This window comes from Euleptes europaea, chromosome 4 (genome assembly GCF_029931775.1).
Source record: "Euleptes europaea isolate rEulEur1 chromosome 4, rEulEur1.hap1, whole genome shotgun sequence".
NCBI lineage: Eukaryota > Metazoa > Chordata > Lepidosauria > Squamata > Sphaerodactylidae > Euleptes > Euleptes europaea.
The window spans coordinates 94,022,568-94,048,251 of NC_079315.1; the positions used below are offsets into that span (position 1 = coordinate 94,022,568).

The 25,684-nt window shown below is 39.9% G+C and overlaps 1 protein-coding gene across 1 annotated transcript in view; it reads right to left on the reverse strand.

The window, feature by feature from the left end:
* Positions 1 to 480: 480 nt before the first annotated feature.
* RNF180 (ring finger protein 180) overlaps positions 481 to 25,684 on the reverse strand; it is a 67,137-nt gene continuing 41,933 nt past the window's right edge. Inside the window, exons 4-6 of the mRNA XM_056848876.1 lie at positions 24,593 to 24,818; positions 14,885 to 15,010; positions 481 to 680 (exon numbers count right to left, since the gene is read on the reverse strand). Coding sequence (XP_056704854.1) covers positions 481 to 680; positions 14,885 to 15,010; positions 24,593 to 24,818 — 552 coding nt within the window. The remainder of the gene's footprint in view (positions 681 to 14,884; positions 15,011 to 24,592; positions 24,819 to 25,684) is intronic.

Here is a 25,684-nt window from a genome sequence, read left to right on the forward strand (position 1 = left end):
GCTAATGTCATCACTTGATGACTCATTGCACACACAAGGTGAATGGCCTCCATAGAAAAAGCATAGTTTTGAGGTGATATGAAAGAACCGTGTGTAGCCTTTGATCCATAATGGCTGATTCATGCATTTGATGGTGAAGCCACTGATTGATGAATATGCATGAGCGCCTCTCCTTTGTGTGCTCTTTACCAATAACAAAAAGGGCGGGTCAGCAAACCATGTGCCACTTTATGCAACCATCGTACAAAAATAATCTGACAGTTCTTTTCTACCTTTAAGTGATTATTCACATTACAGTTTGAACAAAGTTCAAATACTCAGCCTACTTACAACGGAAAAGTGGTTAGAAAAATGGACATTTGCTTGCTATATAGTTTAGTCAATTTTACACAGCAAGCCTCAAGTCTCATGCATTCTTTCTGTCTGGGTACATTTGTCCTCTTGCAAGACGAGTGAGATTAAGAAAGGAAATGCAAGACCCTAAAAGGGAAAGAAAAAATAGCAGAGAAAACAAAAGACAATGAATCCGATGACCCAGTTGATAGAATAAATGTAGATTATCACCATGTCCATGTCAAACCGCCATCCTCTGCTATCATCCTCAAAATCCATATAATCCATCCTGTGTGCTGCATGAGGGAAATGCCTTCGTGTAAAGGAATCTGTGCTCCTTTGAAAACCTGCAGAAACAATTTCACAGTACAGTCACACTTCTGTTAAAAAGACAGCAATTTTTGTTCAAATCTCAGTTTTTTAGCTGCATGGAGAAAAGGAAGAGGAAGCGGTAGGCTAGTGCGCGTAATAGGTGTTTCAGAAACAGAAAGTTCCTCTGTTTCTGATAGGAATTATGCTGGGTATACCCTGTATGTATGGGATGTCTTAGAAAGCACAAACAAACCATAGATTCAGAGAAGCTTTTAGCCTGTGGGTAAATGGGGGGTGGGGTTGCTGTCAAGCCAGAAAAGAGGGGAGAGAAAACACTGAACAACCACCCAGTCCCCATTCAGTTGTACAGGGCTCCCAGTTTCCCTCTCTGCTTTATCTCATGCAGGACAGAATTAATTTTGTGTCACTCTCAGCTTACCTCTTTCCCAGGCTTGGAGAATGTGACTATATATAACTGAGTGAAGGGTCCCTGGAGGACTCCCATCAATGAGTACACCTTCCCGTTATTCTGGTTTAAGATCACAAACCCCATCATAAAGACCTTGTCCAGTAATCAGGCCATTTATTGTTCATGCTACTGTTCAGTAAATTGGTACAAGGACAGTAAATTAGGGGATGGTAACTACATGTCTTTCCCTCCTGCTTAAAAATGCCACTTTGCCTGTGATACATGGTAAAAAGAAGAGTACCAGGGTAAAATCTTTTGCACGTTAAAGATCTAGTCAACTTGTATTTTGGATCACACTTTACTCTGAAGGATGGGGATTGGATAAAACAGGCTATGACCTTTTATGCTTGGGTTGTTTCTGTGGCGATCCCCCCCGACTACTTTGGGGCTTCATTTTCATTATGTACATCTTTTCTGATCTTTAGAAGTAACTTTGCTCTCTCCCCACGTTTTCCCCACATTTTTTGGATGCCGCAGAAACAGCATTCAGAAAATGCAGGGAAAACATGGGGAGAGAGCGAAGTGACTTCTAAATGTTGGAAAAGACATGCATAATGAAAATGAAGCCCTGAAGTAGTGGGGTGTGTGTGTGTGTGTGATCGCGATGGAAACAACCCATACAGAAAAGGCCCCAAACACCTAAAATGTCAAAATAAGAAGTCCTCCTGTGTAGATCAATTAAAATACTAGTGACATTATACCAAAATACTATTTTCTACTTTGAGAATAAAAATGTATTTTAAATTATCTGCAGATGCTAAACAGTAGCTTGAAAATTTATACAAAATAGTTTTATGTACGTATATCTCAGGTCCATACTTCTGACTGTCAAACTCAGTTTCACAATAAATGGCTACCCAAAATAGAGAGGAAGTTCAGCATTATCAGCATCCCCTCTAATATGTTGGATTTACCTATGCTAATTTAGTTTAAGGATTTCTATTGAAAAAGAAAGCCCATAGCCCAAATTCACATCAACTTTTAAAAGTTTCTAAAGCATTCTTTTAGTCTCTTCTAACCTTCTAAACATTACTCCGAAATAAGCACCTGTTTTTTATTACATCTGATTCCCATGTTAGAAAAAAATAAGGAACTGCCAAAGCCCTGCCACTGGGGTGAAAACTATTTGCTTTCCACACATAAATCTTCGATGTGCAGCATGCTCTCTAGAGGACGCTAATCAAGTTGGCTACATGTGATTCACTTGTATTTATTTCCACTCTTATTGCAAATATAACACAATATGCCAGAGGGCTACTCTTGCATCAAAACTTTGAATCATCTCGTAATCACCAATCATAGGATAATTATGCAAACATTTAGTGGCATTAGTTGTGACTAGGTAAGTCGCTTCAGTTGAGAAGATTTAGATAAATAGATGTAACGCTTGATTTGTATCTCTATGTGATTTACTTTAAGCAAACCTGCATTAGATTTACCCTGGATTAGACTTTGTAATGTAATCATTTTACATTCAAGAATAGCAGTTTTATTACTGTAATTGTTCTTGCTGTGGAAATCCATAGAAATACATCTCATAGTGCATTATCAAAACATTTGACCCAGTTTTGCCCACCTGAGCCCCACGGACAGCCCCCATTGAGTAAATCAATGATAAATCCAAAACCTGAGATATATCCCAGGGGAAAAAACTGGGGGTTAAGATTTAAGGCCTTTACAAATTTAACATGCACAAAAGCATGAGGATCTTACTTTAACTTGAGATACCATATAAGCAGTAAAGCAGTACAGTCTTCCATACTGAGCTTGCGTATGATTTAGACGCCACACATTTACTTTTCACCTTGATTATTCAGTCCAAGTGCAGGTTGGAGGCATCAAAGAAGGTGGGGGTAGTGTTTAACAAGATATATGACTGTAAATTCTAAACTGTAAATTACTTCTTGCAAAGCTGGGTCCTAAGCTGTAGACCAAAATAAATGTTTAATCAAAAGTAAAACCAGTAAAATAATTATTCAGGTAATATGTCAGATTTGGAAACTTGATCTATTCTGACAGAAAATTCTAAACATTTAATTAGTTAATTTTAAACAGGACCAATTTCCTATGTTTAATAAATAAATAAATAAATAAATAAATGGATAGATAGATAGATAGATAGATAGATAGATAGATAGATAGATAGATAAATAAATAAAGGGCAGTTAGGCAGGGAAATATCCACAGTAATTATAACAGAGGACCAATTTACAGAAGAAGATATGGGATGAAGATCTGGGATAGCCGTGCCCATAAATCTGCTGTAATGTGTAGTTTGGGTCTAAGTGCTGTATAATAAGAGTGGGAGTGCAATCTCTTGGTTCCCACTTTCCCTGCACATTCTTGCAAAATTATCTAGGGTTTAAATGCTGACCTACTACTATTCCTACTGCCACTACTACTCATACTCCCCTCGGCCCCTTAATGCTTTTGAAGAGCCAGCATGATGTAGTGGTTAAGTGGTTTGGAGCTGTGGACTCTGATCTGGAGAACCAGGTTTGATTCCCCACTCCTCCGCATGAGCGGTGGACGCTAATCTGGTGAACTGGATTTGTTTCCCCACTCCTACACATGAAGCCAGCTGGTTGACCTTGGACTAGTCACAGAGGTCTCTCAGCCCCACCTGCCTCACAGGGTGTCTGTTGTGGGGAGGGGAAGAGGTGATTGTAAGCCGGTTTGATTCTTCCTTAAATGGCAGAGAAAGTCAGCATGTAAAAACCAACTCTTCTTCTTCTTTTGGAATGGAAAGGGGGCAGCAGAAGAGCTTTCAGCCAGTAAGGTGCCAGGGAGGGGAGTAGTCGAGTCCATCACGCTCAACCCAATTACTTAATTAGGAATACACAATCTAAAATATATATCCAGTTTTGTTAATATAATAACTACCACATTTCCCTTCCGCTTCTGACCTTTCAAGGAATGCGTGTATCTTTTGGTGTTAGATTACATATGAAAAATTAATGTTTTTTATATTTTTCAAAATGGAGGTTGCCATATTTTCCCTTTTTCATCCCAGAAAGCTCATGGCTACCTGGGACCATTACAAGTATGACAGGACCAGAAATTATTTTAAATGGAATTAATTTGGGTCATTCAGTGGTTGTCCTCTAACTTTAATTGGACAAGCAGATTGATACTGAATTAGACAAGGAGAAGAGAGAGACCCGCGGATCACAGTTTGTGACAGGCATTTTGCTCCATGAGGAGGAGGAGGAGGAGGAGGAAGAAGAGTTGGTTATAATATGCTGACTTTCTCTGCCACTTAAGGGAGAATCAAACCAGCTTACAATCACCTTCCCCTCCCCACAACAGACACCCTGTGAGATAGGTGGGGCTGACAGAGTGTGACTTGCCCAAGGTCACCCAGCTGGCTTCGTGTGTAGGAATGGGGAAACAAATCCAGTTCACCAGATTAGTCTCCGCCGCTCATGTGGAAGAGGGAGGAATCAAACCTGGTTCTCTAGATCAGACTCTAGCGCTCCAAACCACCACTCTTAACCATTACACCAAGCTGGCTCTTCTTAGCTTCCAGATGTGTTTTTGCTTTTGCTAAAAGATATATATATATATATTTTAGTTTGCAACTTTTGAGTTATTAATTTCTTTCAGCCTTTGGAGATATGGCAGGGTATCTTTTTAATTCCCATTAAACAAATATAAGCAGAAATCTCAGTACAGTATTGCTCCTTATCTGGTGTGGAATGAGCACAATAGGCCTCAAATTGATCCTTCTTCGCTTGCCCAAAGGAAGCTTCTGATAAACTACAAAATCTTACATTTTCATCAGTACTGATAAAGGCCAATACTTTTAGCTTCTTTTCACGAAAAGGAAAAACACAGGATGAAAGACTAGTATGGGCTATTATTGCCACACTTGTAAGGGATGTTTTCTAGTGTAAGCTTAATATGACTACTGACTACTATACAGCTAGCTTTCAAAAAAGAAAGTTTTGACCCCTTTCCTTGTTCTGATGAGTTCATTAAAAAAAAAAATCTCTATAACAAACAGAAAAAGTCTGTTTTTCTTAAATGGCTTTAAAACGGTCCTTGTTACATTAATATAGAGAAGCCTCATGTTTCCTTAACTATTTCTTTCTAAAGAGGTCCCCCAAGGTCTCTGCAAATGACACATCTTCATAGACTTTCATGATGAGTGCCTCTTTTGATGTTTCAGGAGAACTGAAAATGCGTTCTATTTATGTGTAGTAAATTAAGTTCTGCTTGTCTGTGTCCATGTGAAACAAGCATTAAGTATGGTAGTGTATAGCTTCCACGGAATCATTCTGTTTGAGAGCCATAAAATAGGTGACATTTTATCTTTTACTGGATTAACTGGTTGTTAAAAGGTTTCCAGAGATTTTTGCATGAGGGTTTAAGAAGAAAAATTATGTTTCTAGGTTAAGGCTACTTAGCTGAAGTATACTGAACCATTTTACTACAAAGACGGTGAAAGTAGACCGTCAAGCTTTGCTCTGAGACATGAACTATCTGTGGTTCAATCAACAATCTGCTCTCATCTTCCTTGAACTGCTTTTGTTTCCTTCCACTGATTTTTCTAGAATTTAGGAAAGGAAACCCCTCCCAAGGGGAAAAAAAATCAGACAACCCTCCATTAGATCGCATTACCTGAAATGACTCAAAAATAAAGTACCTTTTTTGTTTTGTTACAAATAGAAGAATGGCAAATGGTAAAGTAATTGAAAACTATCTACAACTGCACATGCTTTACTTCATCCTTTCTTTCTGTTGTCTAAATTGAAATAGTAAACTTCTTGCTTTGTGTCATCAAACCAGAGATGAATGTTCTTCTCCCTTACTCCTCATTCCTGTATTTTGCCATTGTCTTTCTTAACCAAGCATGAAAAGAAGACATAGCTGTGGAGGGGTACATATCTATCAGCGCAATCCTGAAGGGGGGGCAAAAAGGGTTTGGAGGCAGCGTGACCCCTGCAGCAGTGTAAATGCTACTCATGCCATCCAAGTGGACACTTATGCTGCCACAGGGCCACTTATGCCGGTTCTGATGAGCTGCACGGCAGCGCAAGGCACGGGTGCCAGCTTAACCTCCTTTCTTCAGTGCAAGGGCTTGTGCTGGTGCCAAAGGGGGTGGTCCTGGGGGCAGGGCTGACTTTAGTCAGCTCCCTAAGCCCTTTCAACCCTGGGAATGCCCATTTTTGCTGGCGTGAAATGAAGGAGAGACTTCAATGGAGTATAATGGTATAGAGTCCACCTTCCTAAGCGGTAGGGTTGCCAGGTCCCTCCTTGCTACCGGCAGGAGGTTTTTGGGGTGGAGCCTGACGAGGGGAGGGGAGGGACTTCAATGCCATAGAGTCCAATTGCCAAAGCGGCCATTTCCTCCAGGTGAACTGATCTCTATCGGTTGGAGATCAGTTGTAATAGCAGGAGATCTCCAGGTAGTACCTGGAGGTTGGCAACCCTACTAAGTGGCCATTTTCTCCAGGTGAACGGATCTCTATCACCTAGAGATCAGTTGTAATAGAGGAAGATATCCAGCCACCACCTGGAGGATGGCAACCCTAGCCTCCACCCAAGAACTCCACAGATATGCCATAAGAAACCGAGAAACATATTTTCTCTGATAAGTAATCACTCTCTGCAATCAGGTTCTGCATAAGGACTTGAACATGTCTAATGTGATGCCAGTAAGATTTGAAGTGATCCTAGAAATCAGAGTCCCATTAATAATTAATCTTAGGCAATTACTGTTATTGGGGAAATGTATATAATTAACATAGAGGTATTAGGATATATCTCATTGTGACTTGTTGCAATTTTCAATCTGCTCTAATTGTAACACCAAAAAGGTGGTCTATGTGATCAAATGTCCTTATGAATTATTATAAGTAGGCATGAGTTTGCATTTTATTAGGACTTGCATAATTGAACATTGATCCCACATATGCAATAAAAATATGGAGGCCCTGCTTGTTGCCCATTTTGTAGAAAAGGGGCATACGTGTGATGATTTACTTTTTTTGTCATTTACAGATATGCACCTCAGGCCTTTAATTGTGCTGATATACATAAGTCTTTGCAATGTCATAAGAACATAAGAAAGGCCCTGCTGGATCAGACCAAGGCCCATCAAGCCCAGCAGTCTGTTCACACAGTGGCCAACCAGGTGTGTCAGGAGGCAGCATGGATAGATAGATAGATAGATAGATTCAATACTTACATGCCACATGGGCTAAGTGTGAATCTAGATATAACTTGCTTTGTTTAATTACATCATCTCATGACATGTTAACATTTTCAAATTTTTTACGTTTTTTTGTCAAACTCAGCATACAAGTTTGTTTTGTTGCACTGTAATGCTAGAATCAGCACGTTACAGTGTATAACTTCAGTGGTCTTACACAATAATGTATTAGGAATCTTCCTTTAACTGTATGTATGTTGGTATTTCTTATCACACAGCTGCTTGGCATGGCTACACTTTTCCTCACCTTAACTAAGCTTTTCTGTGATTACCAAACTAGAAAGCGTTTCAGGCCAGCATGGACAGTGTTAGCCTGTTGGTTAAATTTGTGAGTACCTTCTTTGTAGCTTAATTGTAATAAAATGTTTTCAGCAATTATGCTATATTTAATGATGACATCATTTTTAAGGTGCTCCTGCCTGCATGGGTAAAATCCTAAAAAACTGAAGGCTGGCAGAGCTTTGGTTTCTCAATACACATTTTGTAAATGTTGTTTTGGGGAGATAAGCCCTTTCCCCCCATCCAGTTGTTTTGTAATTCATTAGGTTTTTGAAATTTATTACACTATTATACAATATGATGTTAATTGGCTGAGGCTGAAGAAGACTGCCAAAACAGGAAAACATTTGGATTCCTGTCCTATCTATTGTAAACATTATGTTTTTGTCACTGTAAACAGCAACTGATTAAAAATTATTGCATATGTTATATCATTGCCATTGCAAACAATAATTTATATATAGAAACTGGCCACAAATGGTGTATTCTTTCATAGCGTATTCCTCTTTTGTATTTATCTTGTACACTGTGATTCCTTGTTTTTGCCTTTCAAAGTATTAAGCACATCATGTGATGAAATTAAACAGAACAATTTGTGTGTTTGCAGATACTGGTGACACTTTTTCATTTCAAAATAGTATTAAGAGAATTGTCTGTCTGTGACGTGCCGTCAAGTCGCAGCCGACTTATGGCGACCCCTTTTGGGGTTTTCATGGCAAGAGACTAACAGAGGTGGTTTGCCAGTGCCTTCCTCTGCACAGCAACCCTGGTATTCCTTGGTGGTCCCCCATCCAAATACTAACCAGGGCTGACCCTGCTTAGCTTCTGAGATCTGACGAGATCAGGCTAGCCTGGGCCATCCAGGTCAGGGCATTAAGAGAATTACAAAAATATTTATACTGTGATTTATTTTCCTGGCAATTCAACACCAATCAAATTAATGTTATGCTAAATGAGAATTGAGTCTTGTATGGGCATGCATTCAAACACATATATGCAACCCAATGTCATTAAGTATATTTAGTGCTGATGAATTTGTTAAAAAAATCATACTTTAATGAGTTAATTGACAGCTATTTATAGTAGTCCAAAGCATCAGTGTACTAATGTGACCTAAGTAACACAGAAGGTAGTTTCTCCTCTCTGAAAGATGTGTCCCACATTTGTGAATTATGCCAGGGTAGACTTATTTTACAGGTATTTTAGGGTTGCCAGCTCTAGGTTGGGTAATTTCTGGAGATTTGGGGATGAAGCCTGGGGAGTGTGGGGTTTGGGGAGGGGAGCAACCTCAGTGGAATAATGCTGCAGAGTCCACTCTCCAAAAGAGCCATTTTCTCCAGGGGAACTGATCTTTGTTGTCTGGAGATCAGCTGGAATTCCAGGAGATCTTCAGACCCTACATTTAGTCTGAACTCTTACAAAACAGTTTTTAAACAGTCTAAAGGAGAGACTGTATGCAGTAGCCATATCCTCAAATACAAACTATTTATATGTACTTATCAAGGATGCGTACATGTGCTTTTGCTCTTAACTACAGGTTTAAAATAATATACCATATATACTCGCGTATAAGCCGAGTTTTTCAGCCCAAAAAAAGGGCTGAAAAAGCCGAACTCGGCTTATACGCGGGTCAATACGGTAGAGGGGGGAGGGAGGAGGGAGGAGGGAGGGGGGAACTTACCTCCGCCATCTTTTCCAGGCCGGGAGCGGCCTTTAGAGGCCCCCTGTGGCCGCGGGGAGGCCGCCCAGCCGCCCCCGCCGCCTTTTCCAGGCCGGGAGCGGCCTCTAGAGGCCCCCTGCGGTCGGGGGGAGGCCGCCCAGCCGCCCCTGCCGCCTTCTCCCAGCCGGGAGCGGCCTCCAGAGGCCCCCTGCGGCTGCAGGGAGGCCGCTACGCCGGCCCCGCCGGCCCCGCCGCCAGGAGCCCAGAAGGTACCGGTAAGCAGGCGCGCGCGCGGGGGGGGGGGGTGTTATAAGCCGACCCTCGGCTTATACGCGGGTCGGCTTATACATGGGTATATATGGTAGTTCATTTTCTGTGACTATAACATACTGGCCTTGAAGAAAATAGTGGTTTCATGGTTGTTCAAAACTTTTTTCCTAAATGAGAAGTTACCAGAAAGAAAACAATTTTAATTATTCTTCTACACTAGCAGTATATTTTTGTAAATATACAGGCAACAACAGCTATAAACCTGTGAGACAGTATTTTGTACAGTTACCATGGGCTGTTTTTTATTTTAACAACTAATTGTTTTAATATTCAGTGGCTTATTGCATGTTGTATTTTTGCTGATGCAATGAAAGTTAAATGAAATCTTTCTTTTACAATGAAAACACAATTTCATCAGGAATGTTCACAAACTCTCTGAAGAAAGGTATCTTACTATGTACTCAGAATGTTCTGATAGTCTAGAAAGGTGAGAAAAGAAACATAATGCATCATGTTTAAAACATGGCCCACAGAACACTTGGGGGGAGTAACCTAAAAGGCTTTAGAGATATTATAAATATTTTATCAGTCCTAAGAGACACAATTTAGAAAGAAAAGCTAGCAAGTAGTTTACAGACATTGAAACGGAATTACAGTGATACACTACTGAGGTTTTTGCTAAAAAAAATAATTGAACACAATCTTATATATGTTCTTCCTTGCTTTTTAAAAATCTCTGTTATTGTCTTGGAAACTGTTTTCTGTTGTTCAAATCAACTCTTAGAACAAAACAACTTGAATTCTGCTTTGAGTTTGGTGATTCAAATTAGAGAGTGAGAAAGGGAGAACACAAATTATCGTTACTGCCATACTAGTAAGAACGTAGTCCATACAGAAACTAGATTTGAAATGGATGATTATCCACAGAAAATAGAAAAAGAAGCTAAATGCATAAACTATTATAAAGTATAAATTTAATACTCTCAAAGGTAATACCAAAAGTCACTGAAAGTACTTTGGTGGATAGGATCATAGTTTAAAACTGGTTCCCAAATTGGGCGGTACCGCAGTGAGATTACCTAGGGGTTGCTATGAGGCAAAGGAGCAGCAGGGGGCTCTGGCGGTAGGCCCCTTTGACCATGTTGTGCACTTGTTTGCAATTGACCAGCCTATGGCACCATGCTGGCAAATGGCAATCCAAATTTATGCCTTTGCATAGTACTGAATTCTGGTGGAAACTATTGGCGTTTTTAGTCAATACACTACCAGAGGTCTAGTCAGACCAGTATACCACAGTATACCTGGAGAGTATACCTGGAGAGACGCTGTCGGTCTCAGTAGGGGTAATGACTGAGGGACCCAAGGGTCTGATTCAGTATAAGGCAGCTTCATGTGTTTTTAACCTTTGGGGAGGGATAGTGGCGCAGTTGTAGAGCCTCTGCTTGGCATGCAGAAGGTCGCAGGTTCAATCCCCAGCATCTCCAGTTAAAGGGACTAGGCAAGAGCGGCTGCTGGTCTGAGTAGACCATACTGACTTTGATGGACCAAAGGTCTGATTCAGTATAAGGCAGCTTCATGTGTGTTCACATTTTGAGAAACTGTTGTGACTGCGGTGTTTTTATCTTTTATGTCATTTTTCAAGTTGTTGCTGATAAGTCCTTAACATAATAGTATTAAATGTGGTATTTATTTCCCTGTGTTCTCGGTTACTGAATCTGTTCATTATGAAGTGTACTTTTTAGATATATAAATGTTGCTTTTGTTGCAGCCTGTCCAATATTAATATTTCTAGGCTATATAAAGTTTTACAATTTCTCAGTAACTTTTTAAAGAATAAAAAATTTCGGGGGTAGAAGGAAAAATCTGGATAATTGGTGGGCACTGTGGTACCTACAGTCACCACTGTGGGACCCCCCTGTTTAAGAGGATTCAATCCATGATACAGAAGGGTTGATTAGATTAATGAAGTGACAGCTTCATTCGTATGAGCAAAGGCTTCTGAAGGCGCCACTCTGCAATTGGGTAAAACTGACAACTGCCTGTTCATGTGCACTCTTTGTGAAGCCTTCCACCTTATGGAATGGCCTGTGTAAGGTGGTCAGGGATGTCCCCACACGTCTCATTGTAGTCTTTTGCAGTGTTTATTGTACATATCACCTCTAGGGACGTGCAGCTTGAACAAAAATTGATATTTTTTGTATCCGGATATCAGGGAGCTAAAAAATACCAGTATTCTCAGTTTTCCAGGATCCAAATACTGGTTTGGCATTTGGATCTGGTTTTTTTTAGGGGGGATTCTGATATTACTTGGCTCCATTATTCCCTATGGAGGGGCTGGTTTTTTTAAAAAATTAAATTGCACCAAAATTGCAGCGGAGCTGCTCCTTTAAATAACCCTCAAATTTCAAGTGAATTGGACCAAGAAGTCCAATTCTATGGGCTCCTTGTGTCGCAGCCTCAATCCAAATTTGGCCCAATGAAAACCAGTTAGGAGATCCATACATGAATCTCTCAGCATCTCCTCTATTTTGGCCCTAAATTTTCTAGGGAAGTTATAGAGAATTCTTCCTTGCTGGTTATCAAGAAAGCATTAAACACATCTAACAGAATGTTTTAGGTATGGAATATACTAGTAGAGAGCATGAAACTAAACAATAATCCTTTGGGTTCATAGAATCATAGAGTTGGAAAGGACCACCATGGTCATCTAGTCCAACCCCCTGCACAATGCAGGAAATTCACAACTACATCCCCCAGATCCCCAGTGACCCATACTCCATGCCCAGAAGATGCCCAAGATGCCCTCCCTCTTATGATCTGCCTAAGGCCATAGAATTAGCATTGGTGACAGATGGCTATCCAGCCTCTGCTTAAAAACCTCCAGGGAAGGAGCGCTTATCACCTCCTGAGGAAGCCTGTTCCACTGAGGAACCGCTCTGTTAGAAAATTCTTCCTAATGTCTAGATGGAAACTCTTTTGATTTAATTTCAACCCGTTGGTTCTGGTCCGACCTTCTGGGGCAACAGAAAACAACTCGGCACCATCCTCTATATGACAGCCCTTCAAGTACTTGAAGATGGTTATCATATCCCCTCTCAGTCTTCTCCTCTTTAAGCTAAACATACCCAGCTCCTTCAACCTTTCCTCATAGGACTTGGTCTCCAGACCCCTCACCATCTTTGTTGCCCTCCTCTGGACATGTTCCAGCTTGTCTACATCCTTCTTAAATTGTGGTGCCCAAAATTGAACACAATACTCTAGGTGAGCAAAGCGATACCCTCACTTCGCGTGATTTGGATACTATACTTCTGTTGATACAGCCCAGGATCCCATTTGCCTTTTTAGCTTCCTTGTACTGCACTATTACTTTTTTCAAAGTGAAATTTGCCAAGCAATAATACCAACAACAATGTATGTCCTTTGATCCCAAATTTTATTTATTGATCCCAAATTTTATTTACTCAGTATAGCGCCACCAAACTTGCCTTTGAAATTACATGACGTTTTTAAATACGCTACAACCGCAGCCAGAACGGTGCTGGCAAGAACTTGGAAATTAACTCATATGCCCGAAATAGAAGACTGGAAAGAAAAACTGTTGGAATATGCTAGTATGGCAAAAATGACTTTCGAGTTAAACTTAAAATCCAGTGAATCTATAGAACAATTTGATGAGAAGTGGGCGTCATTTTATACCTACATGAATTGCAATTAATCTGAATGAAGTACGTTGGTTTAAACATCTATAACAGGCTATGTATTATTTTTCATGTCTTAATTAATTGCTAAGCAAAACTTAGATTATTAGATAAAAGAATATTAATATGACACAAGCAGAATAACTGAATGATATTTTGTAATTATGTTTTATTCAGAAACTGTTTTTTAAATACCGCATTGTTTTTATATATATAACGATTTATCCTTCCCCTTTTTTCCCCTGTACCCTTCCAATTATATAAATAAAAACCTTATAATAATAAAAAAAACCAATGTATGTCCTGTGTTGTATTTTATAACAAAAAATATGAAATCAGCACAAGCACAACAGAACAATAGCATTTACTGAAACAGAAGAAAAATAATCTTTGCTTGTAGTAAATTTTGCCCTGGAGCAGTACTACAGAATGTCATAGGCAATGGAACATTTCTTGTTGTTTTCAGTGTCAAAAGAATGACCTCAACTGACTCTGTTTTAAAGTAGCTCTTTGAGAGACACTTTCATGCCAATGAGCTTTTCAGTCTTGAATACAAAGCCCTCAAGAAAGACCTTCAATGTGGGCCAGCAGTTGACCATGGCAGAACAAGTTTGAATACTCCCAAATCAACAGCAGACTTTACTACCCAGTATGTATCCCAAGTAATGGCAAGATGGCAAGAGGTGAGAACATATCCCCAATGCAGAAGGAAAACATCTCCTTTGGAGTCTTTCCCAACACCTCTCCTACTGAAGTACCAGAATCATTTCTTGTTGTTACAAGTGATCAAACAGTCAGTGTGCGATATCCACTGAAGAAAAAGGTGAAGGAAAAGAACATCCCAATGAGATGTGTGGATAATAGGGCTGCCTGGTGCAACTGGAAAACCTAATTTATGCTTAATGTAAGTGATGCAGTGGAAGCAATGCTGATTCTGTGACCTTAGGCAGATGATGAGAGGGAGGGCATCTTGGCCATCTTCTGGTCACTAGGGGTGTGGGGGGGAGAGGTAGTTGTGAATTTCCGGTATTGTGTAGGGGGTTGGACTTGATGACCATGGTGGTCCCTTCCAACTCTATGATTCTAAGACTGTGCAGCTGATACACCTCCAGTACGTTTCTTCCCTGGCTTTCCTCCACTTGCTATAGTAAGTGGAACATTATCCCATAATGGATGAGAGAGAGGAGGATGGACGGCCCAGAGAAGGAATTAGCAGCAGCCACAGCATCTGCAGAGTACTTTCCTGAATTGTTAATATAAATTGTACAGTCAAGTTCTCTGGATTGCAAACCTTGGGAGTGAACTGATGCAGAAAATGAATCAAGGGAGGCTTTGAAAGAATTGAGGCCAGAAATGGAAGAAACTACAGATTAAAACTCTAAGTTCCAGTCTTTCCAGTTTTCACATTGCCGTATCCATTGAACTTACATTGGGAAGTCCAAGTCTTCATTACAGTGTGTCTTCCCTTAGAAGCTATTACCATCATCAGGTGGGTAATAGAATTACTTTAGAAAATTCACAAATAAGTCTAAGAAAATGTGTCCTTGTTAAGAGTAGAAGCTAATGAAGCCAGTAAAAATTTGAAAACACTGGACTCTAAGTTCTCTGAGATGCAAGGGCAAAAAAATCAGCTATACTTTTCTTACCTTCAATAACTCTCAATGCTTTCTTGCAGCTGGGGAGGGGCCAGTTTGCTAAACTTGATTCTTGAAAAATTTCCTTTAATTTCAAATATTCCATAGGAAAGCGAGCTTTTGTAGAATTGTTCAATTCTGTGGTGCAAGGGAAGAAAAATATTATAATTATTAAAAAAATACTCAACTTTCTTAAATCTGTGAAGGCTTGAAGATAATTATTTCTTATGAATCATGTCAATGCATGAAATTAAGACTGTGGAGAAATGCATTTTACTTTGGGGGTTTGGTGTGATGGACAGGAGAATGTCCTGTCCCTGAAGAGAATAAAAATAAGGCCAAGGCCAATGGTGCAAAAATAGGTAAAAATATTTTTTTATTACTCAGAATAAAAATTCTCTACGCGTTCGCCCAAGGGGCTTCTTCATTATTCAGATTCCCCTGAAGAAGCCCCTTGGGGGAAACGCATAGGGAATTTTTATTCTAAAAAAAATATTTTTACCTATTTTGCACCATTGGCCTTGGCCTTATTTTTATTTCTTGTTGCTGGTGCGGCCCTTTTATTTCTCTGTCCCTGAAGGGGAAAAGGGTCACTCAGCTGAACCTATGGGAGAGAGGTTCCAGCATCCAATCGCTTTTCAGAGGGGGGATGGAAAGTTGAAAGGAAGCACAGAGGCTAGTTCAGATCTCCCTCAGGGAGAGTGCAGTGATAGTTTTGGGTCTGCCTCAGCAAAAGAGCAGATGGTCTGAAGGGTAGCTCAGCCTGGTAGCATGGCAGAGTTGTTTTGCTCTACGTCTGGTAGAGGATGGAGTACCTGGTTGTTAGGCCTCTCTCTAGTGATGAGCAGACCTTGTACCATTTACAGTGCATTCCTAAGGAGAGTTACTCCAGTCTAAGCCCATTCATTTCAATGGGCTTAGACTGGAGTAACTCTCCTTAGGAATGCACTGTTAGTGTGACTCTTGGGAAAGAGCAGGCTGGTGTGGATGGAATCCTGTGTGTGTGAAAGGATCCAATCTAGTGGCTAGCCAGCAAAAGCCTATTTGTACCTGAAAGCATTAAACAGAATTCAAACCACACTCTAAAGACATAACTAGCTTAAATTTTATGTGCCTCAGTAAGATTCCTCCTTTGACTATCTGGAGACCTTCACTGCTGTTCTGTTCTTTAAAATCAACCTGCAAATAAATAAATCTTCTTTGTTATTTACATCCAACTCTTGACCGCCATGTTCATCTTGCTCACCACAAAACTTACATCACGGCAGCAAACCCCAAAGCCTTCACGCTCGCTACCCTAAAAACATCTTGAAATGCAAGCGTTTCAAACACAGTTTGTGAGACAACATGGAAGTCTGCAATTTCAAGACTTCTGCTGCAATTCTATAAGTCCCGTTGAATTTACAGCAAGTGTGCATAAGATGAACTGTATAATACCCTTTGCTTGCATGCAACTCTTTGGCCATGCCTTAGTTCTCCATTTGCCCTGTGGCCCAAGATAGCAATCTGGTGCATTTTATTTATTTATGGCTTTATGTTAACTGGAGGTACAGAGTGAATAGCAATGTTTCAACAGTAGTGGGAGTTAAGCAGCTGTATAATGGACTGAGGCCCGGTGGGGGTGGGGAAGCCTATGGAAAATTACAAATAAGCAGATATATCTCCATTATAGTCTGTGCAATTGAAGGTATGCAGTGAAGGAGCCCTCTTCACAAAAATTATGTGGCTACACCCCAAGGCTGTTTTGAGTTTATTACCTTCTTGAGTTTGCTGCTCTTTTAATTTTCCAACAGCTTACAATACCTGGCCCATCCTTTTCTTGGTCTGCCAAAACAGGCTTTAGAGGGACTGGAAAGTTTGGGTCTTCTCCACAAATGATGGACTTTATTATGCTGTGGTTCTTGTGACAGGGCAGGTAGAGAAAAGTTTTTTTCCTTAATTGTGTGGAATCCTGTGTGTTTTATTCAGATCATCTCCCAGCATTTTCCGTACAATGAATGTGGGTTTCCAAGCAAACATTTATTGAAATTCTATTCTCTTTCTCTGTGTGTACTCAGTAATTTTAAATTGTGTTTATCTACTGTACATTTCCCACACAATTGTGTACATCAGACTCATTGTTTATTATTACTCTTGCTCACTTCATCTCTTAGTTGTTGTTAAAAAAATATTGTTTCCCACTAGCATAACATCTTCATTTTCTTTGTTTTTTTATTATTTATTATAAACATTTAATCTTACAATAAAAGAAGGTAGTGATAAGTTGTGTTGTCTGTTAAGAGATCTACTATCTTGATTTCTAACTCATCCCCAGTCTACCATTCACCAAATCTGGCTATGAAGAAGCTCCCATGAAGTTTGCGTCCACATTTCTCTCCTGCATCATATTCTTTCAAGTTGGAAACTGGGGGTGGTAGGGATGTGTAGTTGCAAAATTTTAGCCTCTAATAAGCAAAACGGCTGCATACACTGGATGTCTTTGATGTTATGCAACAGCATAATTAGGAGAGAGAGTGTGTGTGTGTGTGTGTGTGTGTGTGTATATATATATATATATATATATATATATATATATATATATATATAATGAAAGTACTATCAAGAATCACCAAATAAATAGCCTTTGAAGAGGTTCTGATTGTCACTAGATTAAGAAAAACTGGACCAGAAAAACTGAAATTCCTGAATTAAATTCCTAACTGCTGCAATCCTGCGCACATTTACCTGGGAGTAAGCCCCACTGAACACAATGGGACTTACTGCTGAGTAAACATGCTTAGGATAACTGAAAACAGAGAATGTTACAGTACCATTCTATGCAGAATTACTCCACTCTGAGCTCACTGGTTTCAATTGTTTTAGACCGAAGTACCTCTGCATATGTTGGCACTTAGCATGCTAGTATACATCATTAGGGTCAAAAGCTGTCATCCTGTACTTTAATAGTCACCATGTACAGATCAACCTCGGATACCATTAAAAAATCTTTCAAAGGACTGCAGAATTCCTCTGAGAGAAAGTAATTATGCACCTTTGCGACTAACCCGATGCAATCTTTTTATCCCTAGTTTATTAATTTTACAACCTATCACATTATAAGTATTCTTCTTGGATGACTTGGCATGTGTTAAAATGTGAGACAACCAGGTGATTTTCCTTTTTGTAAAAGGCGCGTAACAAGAAAGTCAGTTTTCAGAGGATGTTTAAACACACTTCCCTGCCTGCTTTTATAGGTAGGATGCATTAAACACACAATTACAGTTTAAAGCACTGTATTTACTTCTGGAAGCTGGAAGCAATCATTTATGTTCCCTGGAGCATGAAAAAATACCAGATTCTTAACTTTTAATATATTTTTGTATTATAAAATGTTCCCACTGCTAAATAAGTAAATAAAAGATGTAGAATTTAGTCTGGACTTATTTGTACTACAAGTTCAAGCATAAATTAATGTCAAATATATCATATCTGGATTATCTCATCTATCTATCTATCTATCTATCTATCTATCTATCTATCTATCTATCTATCTATCTATCATCTATCTATCTATCATATCTGGATATATCTCATATATGGATTAACTTTGGGGAAAGCTTAATGTTGCAGAGTATGACATTACCTTTTGAGTTTTTTTTCCATCCTTGCTCCTGCAAGGTTATTTTGTCAGCCACCTTCTATTAAGAACACAAGAAAAGCCTTGCAGAATCAGACCAGTGGTCCATCTAGTCTAGTACCACGTCTCACACAGTGGCCAACCAGTTAGACTTAAGGGCCAACAACAGGGCATAGAGACCAAGGAATTCCCGATGTTGCTTCTTGGCACTGGTATTCCGGGGTTTACTGCCTCTGAATGTGGAAGTTCCCCTAGTCACTATGTAGTAGCCACTGATAGACCTACAGCCCATTCCTGAGCCTCAAGGACAAAAGTCCTTAGAAGGCCAAAAAGGGGCTGTGCTGGCGCCCGTGCCACTTATGCCGTTCAGGGTGGCATGGATGCTGGCAGGGGGACCCGAACGCCATTCTCCCGGCGCTGCCACAGCAGTGCTACCCAGGGGCGCTGGCTGGGCCTTCTGCAGGCGTCCCACTAGCGCAAAACCCTGTGCTGGCGTCCCAGGGGTGTCCCCGGGGATGGAGCTGCGAGTAGGCAGCTTCTTGTTCCCCTTCGGCCCAGTACGCCATCGGTGAGAACAGCGTTGCCCCACCAGCTTTTTGCTGGTATAGCCTCACTGCTTTCAATGGGGCAAAATGCCCTATTTAAAAAATAAAAAACCTACAAAAGGCTTTTCAAAGCTTTTCGGTGGCTGGGGAATGGCTTTGGAGGTGCCATGGTGGCACCTCGGGCACTCTGTGCCCGGCATCCGAAGGATCAGGAATGGGTTATTAATCTCCTTTTAAAGCTGTCTATGCTTCTGGCCATCACTACAACGACTTGCAGCAAGTTCTACATTTTAATCATAGAATCATAGAGTTGGAAGGGACCACCAGGGTCATCTTGTCCACCCCCTGCACAATGCAGGAATCACTCGTTGAGTAAAGAAGTATTTCCTTTAGTCCATCCTGAATCTACTGGCCATCAACTTTATTGGATGCCCCCAAATTATAGTATTTTGGGAGAGGGAGAAAAAGTTTCCCTTCTCTGTACATAATGTTGTAAACCTCTATCATGCTTACCCTTAGTCACCTCTTTTCTAAACTGACACTTGCCTCTTGTTGCCTTCTTTAACTCATAATATTTTTTGTCTCCTCTGATTCTTTTGTCTTTGCATCTAAATATGCTGTGGTTTCTTTTCTAGATCTAGTCAGCATCCCATTTGTCTCTTTTCATTTTCTTCTATACCATGGCTCATATCTGGGGTCTTTAATTTATTTCTGCTAATTTACTTCTTACCCTATTTAATGTGGCTTTTATCCTCATCACACTACTGAAAATATCATCACTGTTTCTAATGGTCTTATCTTAGCAAGGTATATACTTCTAGAGCATTCTGATGTTTTTGGTACTTTGTATTCCTTTTCTCAGGAATCTTAATGTTCAGGGTTCTGTTCATTGCTGAGAAGTGAAATAAAAACGGAGCAATTGTTGTGTTTCTGTTGTTGGATCTCTCTTTTTTCCTATCTGTGAGAGCTTTTCAGGGCTCTGTCCATAACAGCTGCTGCCCATGTGGAATACCGCACAGCAGCCACTTCTGAAGAGCAGCCAAAGATGGGGACATGACAAATCTGGACTGCGGCAGCACAGAGATTTGTAGTTGAGGCTCTGCTCACATTGTGCTTTACATGAGAGAACGGATCTTAGACCAGACAAAGAAGGGCCTATTCTTTGGGGATGACACAGCTGTGGAATTTCTTCTCAAGAGAGACGTCAGGCAACAACATTGTAGTTTAAGAAAACTGTTTTAAGATAGAATCATAGAATCACTGAGTTGTAAGAGGCCATACAGGCCATCTAGTTGAACCCTCTGCACAATGCAGGATCAGCCTAGATGGTTCCCAAACTTTTTTTGACCAGGGACCACTAGGACTTTTTTGTTTGGTGCAGGGACCCCAAGGTTCAAAATAAAAATTCTGAGAATTTGAAAATAAACTTTAATCATAACTGTTAGTTAAACATTAAACTCAGAATAATATTTGAATATATATTTTTATAATAGAGAACTTTTAATTGAAAATATTAATTTATTATGGGTTTATAACTTTGTTTCGCGGACCTTAATTTAGTTCTCGCGGACCCCTGGGGGTCCATGGACCCCTGGTTGGGAACCAGTGGCCTAGAGCATCCCTGACAAGTGTTTGTCCAGCCACTGCTTGAAGACTGTCAGTGAAGGGGAGCTCACCACCTCTCTAGGCAGCCAATTTGACTGTTGAACTACTGTCACTGTAAAAAAAATTCCCCTAATATCCAGATGGTGCCTTTCCGCCTGTAATTTATACCCATTATTGCGACTCCTATTCCTCTGCTGCTAGCAGGAACAGCTCCCTGCTCTCCTCTAAGTGACAGCCCTTCAAATACTTAAAGAGAGCAATCATGTCCCCCCTCAACCTCCTCTTCTCCAGACTGAACATTCCCAGGTCTCCCAGCCTTTCCTCGTAGGGCTTGGTCTCCAGGCCCCTGATCGTCCTTATTGCTCTCCTCTGTACCTGTTCCATTCTATTGACATCCTTTTTGAAATGAGGCCTCCAGAACTGCATACAGTACTCCAGGTGCTGCCTAACCAGCGGGACTATGACATCTTGCGATTTGGATGTTATGTCTCTGTTGATACATCCCAAGTTTGCATTGGGTTTTTTTTGTTGCTGTATCACACTGGCTACTCATATTTAGTGTACATTCCACCCGTACCCCAAGATCTTGTTCACACACACTGCTACCCAGAAGTGTATTCCCTATCCAGTATGCGTGTTTCGCATTTTTGTTACCCAGATGTAGAACTTTGCACTTGTCCTTGTTGAACTGAATCTCTGTGTTTGATTGAGACTTTTAAAATGCAGTTCTCTGGTTGATGGTTAGCTGTTTATGAACGTTGTATAGCTTTTAAAGTTTTGTCGCTGTTTACTTTTTAACTTACATGGCTGTTGGGCAATTCTGATTTAATATTTTAATGAGTGTATTTCTGTTGTAAATTGCATCGATTAACACTTTCTAAAACCTGAGAAGAGGCTAGAAATTTTTCAAATGAATTGAGACCAGTCACGGCCAATTATTTAACTGGGCTGTGTCATATAAGTTACTAGAACTATCTGAGCATATCCTTGTTGCTTGCTTTTGGTCTGCATTTCTGTCTGAGCATATCCCTGTTGCTTGCTTTTGGTCTGCTTTTCTGTTTTTTGCTCTTTTTATATGTTCTTTGGTTTCTCTGAATTTAACATCTTTTTATACTGATGAAATATCCTCTTCCTCATCATTTAAATCCCTTATTTCAGCACCAACTAAACTTCAACCATTGTAAAAGAGAATAGTCTAGACACCTAAATAATTATTTTCTTCTATTTTTTCCAGCCATGCTTTTGTATTACACTCTTCTGATTTTGCATGTAGCCTAGGTTTTATCTTTGACTCTTTCCTCCAGAAGATGTTTCTGTCATTACATCTTTTTTGCTTTTCTTTTTCAATATGGCTAAACTTCAACTCAAATCCAAAAAATTATTTACTGCATGACCCAGTGGGTGACAACAATAAAATGTCAAAAATGCACATATTGTATATTATACTAAAAACTGAAACAATTATCCTAAGCAGAAGTCAAGACCCAATTGAGATAACACTCTCCCTGGATTTCTTTCCTGTGCATTGTAGGAAAGTGAGAAAATGCTTTCCCTCCTTGCCTACCACAAAACCCCTATCCTACCCCTGCGGCCACTACATGTTCATGTGTGGAGATAATGTTTCAACAGTGTGTGTGTGTGTGTGTAAAATCCAATGCAGATAGACAAATATCATACAGTCAATTCCCTGATTTTACCTATCAGTTTTGCTATTCAGGCCTATGTATGTTGGATTTTATGCATGTATGTTATGCCTGTGTGCGGATTCCAGCACAATCTTATTCCCATCCCTGCATAGAGAAAACTGGAGAATGGCATGTATAAATCAATCCCTAATGTAGAGAAAAGCTATCCAAAACCTGAAAGCAGACACACAATATCGCTACTGACACTCATCACCTTTGTCATTAATTGCTTTCCTCCCCAGTACAATTATACATGTTTCTGCTGCCATTTTGGTAAACTAGCTATTTAATTGGTTACAAACATATCTTTCTCATGCACTTGCCAGCTACTAATCCCATTTAGGAAAGTGTTCAAGTGATTATGTCTAAAAGCGCTATATATTTGACAGCACAATAATGAGCAACAGCTTCAATTTCCATTGAATCACAAATGTATATTCTCTGATCCTTCCCAGTACTTTCATCTACTGTAGCCGATTTTATAGTCTGAAAACAAAGAACAGGAAAGGCTTTTCCAATCAAAGGATCACAAATTCAGACAGATCATGTTGTACCTGAAATTTAATTTTAAACATTTTGGATCTGGAGAAAATATAGATGGTTTATGTATACTATATTGGTTTGTGTTGCTAATTCTCTGAGAGGGAAATGCGAATGCTCACCAGTTTGGCTCACATTCCACTTGATGGTTGTGAGCAAGGATCCATTTGGCAAGTTGTTCAAGATGTGTTTGAGATTTTACATGATCAGATGGCTTTCTCACTATAGCTTCCCCCCATCTGATGAGGTATGGTGTCCTCCCCCCCATAACCACTTGCCCCCCTGCAGCCCCTCTCCCTGAGTGTTGTCCTCCCAATAAAGCTCCCTTATGGTATCAGAGCTCAACTCAGGAGTTTTGGAAGTGAAGGACTTTGTGCTGTCTCTTAACCCCAGACTTCAGAGGGGGACTACAAGAGAGTCAGAGAGATAGATAGGTCAGGACACTGAACATCCTTCCTTTCTACTGCTATCCCTTTCATGTGTAGATTGCTACTCTCAGGGAATTTTCCTTCCTTCCGCTCTTCACACCCTCTTCTCCATCTTGGCACTATGAGGGCAGGACATGCATCCTGCATCTCTATCCATCCTAGTTAGTTAGGCTAGGTTACAAACCTATCTCTGCCCTATCTTGTCTAGAAATGGAGTTTCTTACAATAAAGGAAACATATTAGTTTTACAAAGATAAACAGGCTCTGTGTGTAACTTGGTTTTACAGCAGCACACAAACTACATGGTACTCTGCTGTGAGCATGTGCCCTTGAGCACTCTCCTACTCTAAGGGGAAAATCCCAGCAAGGAGAAATGCACTTGTGGGAACAGACTCCAAGGAGGTAACTGGGAAAAGTTTGCACTCCCTCTCAGTCTGCTCATTTCTTCCCCCAGGGAGATCTGTCTGTCCCCTTCTGTTGCCATTTTCTGCCAGCAGGTGAAGAGTTTTTGTTTTGTTTGGCATTCTCTTACGGTTCACTTTTTCCTGACCAATGTTTTAATTGTTGTTTTTATGTCTTTGTATGCTTTTCAACTTTGTTTTTAATTGTTTTAATGATGCGTTTTTAAATGGGGTGGTGGTTTTAAATGGTTTTAAAATGTGATTTCACTATGTATGTTTTAATTTGTTAACTGCCTTGGTGGCTCTTGTGGAGGCAGGATATAATTTTTAAAATAATAATAATAATAATATTGTCGAAGGCTTTCACGGTCAGAGTTCATTGGTTCTTGTAGGTTATCCAGGCTGTGTAACCATGGTCTTGGAATTTTCTTTCCTGACGTTTCGCCAGCAGCTGTGGCAGGCATCTTCAGAGTAGTAACACTGAAGGACTGTCCTTCAGTGTTACTACTCTGAAGATGCCTGCCACAGCTGCTGGCGAAACATCAGGAAAGAAAATTCCAAGACCACGGTTACACAGCCCGGATAACCTACAAGAACCAATAATAATAATATCTACATGTTCATTTAAAAATGATGTGCTGCTGTCACATTTCATTTGGCCCTATCTTGAATGAGAATAAGCACTTATCAATATATTACCGCTTTAACATACTAATATAAAATGCTCATATAGTAACTTTAACATACTAATATATAATGCTCATATACTAAATGCTCATATACTAACTTTTTAATTGACCCTGGCCATTTACTTAAAAAGGAAAGGCAAATATTTACTAATATTTATCTTGAAAGGCCAATGACAACAAAACAATATTATTGAAAGTTTCTATTTCATACCTGATTGAAAATAGACTTGGGCAATTATAGTGCGACACAGAGGACATGGAGTGTTTGTTGGGTTATCTTTCGCAAGGGTGCGCAGACAAGGTTCACAGAAGATATGGTGGCAAGGGTAGCACATGTGAGGGTTATAATAGACATCCAGACATACTGCACAGAGATAAATTTCTTTGTCTCTTCTGTGTTCATGCTCTTCTTCAGGTTTCAGATAATCATTCATGGCCTACAAGGGGAAAAATAAATATGCATTAAAATGATTTCTATCAGTTAAGTAGGATATACAAAACATTTGTATAATATCATCAAAGTGAATTATGGCCGTATACTCTAAGGTTAATGCACAGTTCTTTCAATGCATACAAAACAACAACCACAACACAATTTGCTTATTTTTATCCCGTAAGGAGAAAATAGATTATGAATTTTATTATGTGAATAGTTCAAAGAATCCTGCTGTATAGGCAGGTGTAAATCAAAGTGAGTTTTGCTTTGTTGAACCAGTTAATTACCACTTGTTCTTACAAAGATCTCCGTACTTGTAAAGCCTTTTTCAGCACTTAATGTGATCTTTATTTACTTTATTTATATCCCATCTTTCTCCCCAGCAGGGAACCAAAGGCCCAAAGCAGCTTATATCATTCTCTTCATTTCCATTTTAGGCTCACAACAATCAGCATGCGTTAGCTGAACCCCATCAAAAGTGGGAAGCATAATGTCCTTCAAGACATCTGCCTTCCCAACCAGCATCACTTCCATCTCGACTGGGTTTAGTTTCAATTTATTTGCTTTCAGCCATTCAGTCACAGCAGTGAGGCTGCAGCTCAGGACCTCTACATCATCACCAGAGGATTTTGATGGAGAGATATAAAGCTGGGTGTCATTTGTATACTGATCACATCCAGTTCCAAAGCTACAAATGATTTTTCCTAAAGGCTTTATGCAGAGGTTGAATAACATGGGGGGAATAAGACTGCACCCCCCCAAGACCAATCCCAAACTGAAGATAGCTGATCTCCAGTGGCAACCATTTGAGTCCGATCACTGAGGATTTAAACCAGTCCAAGGCACATCCCCTGATATCTATTTCTG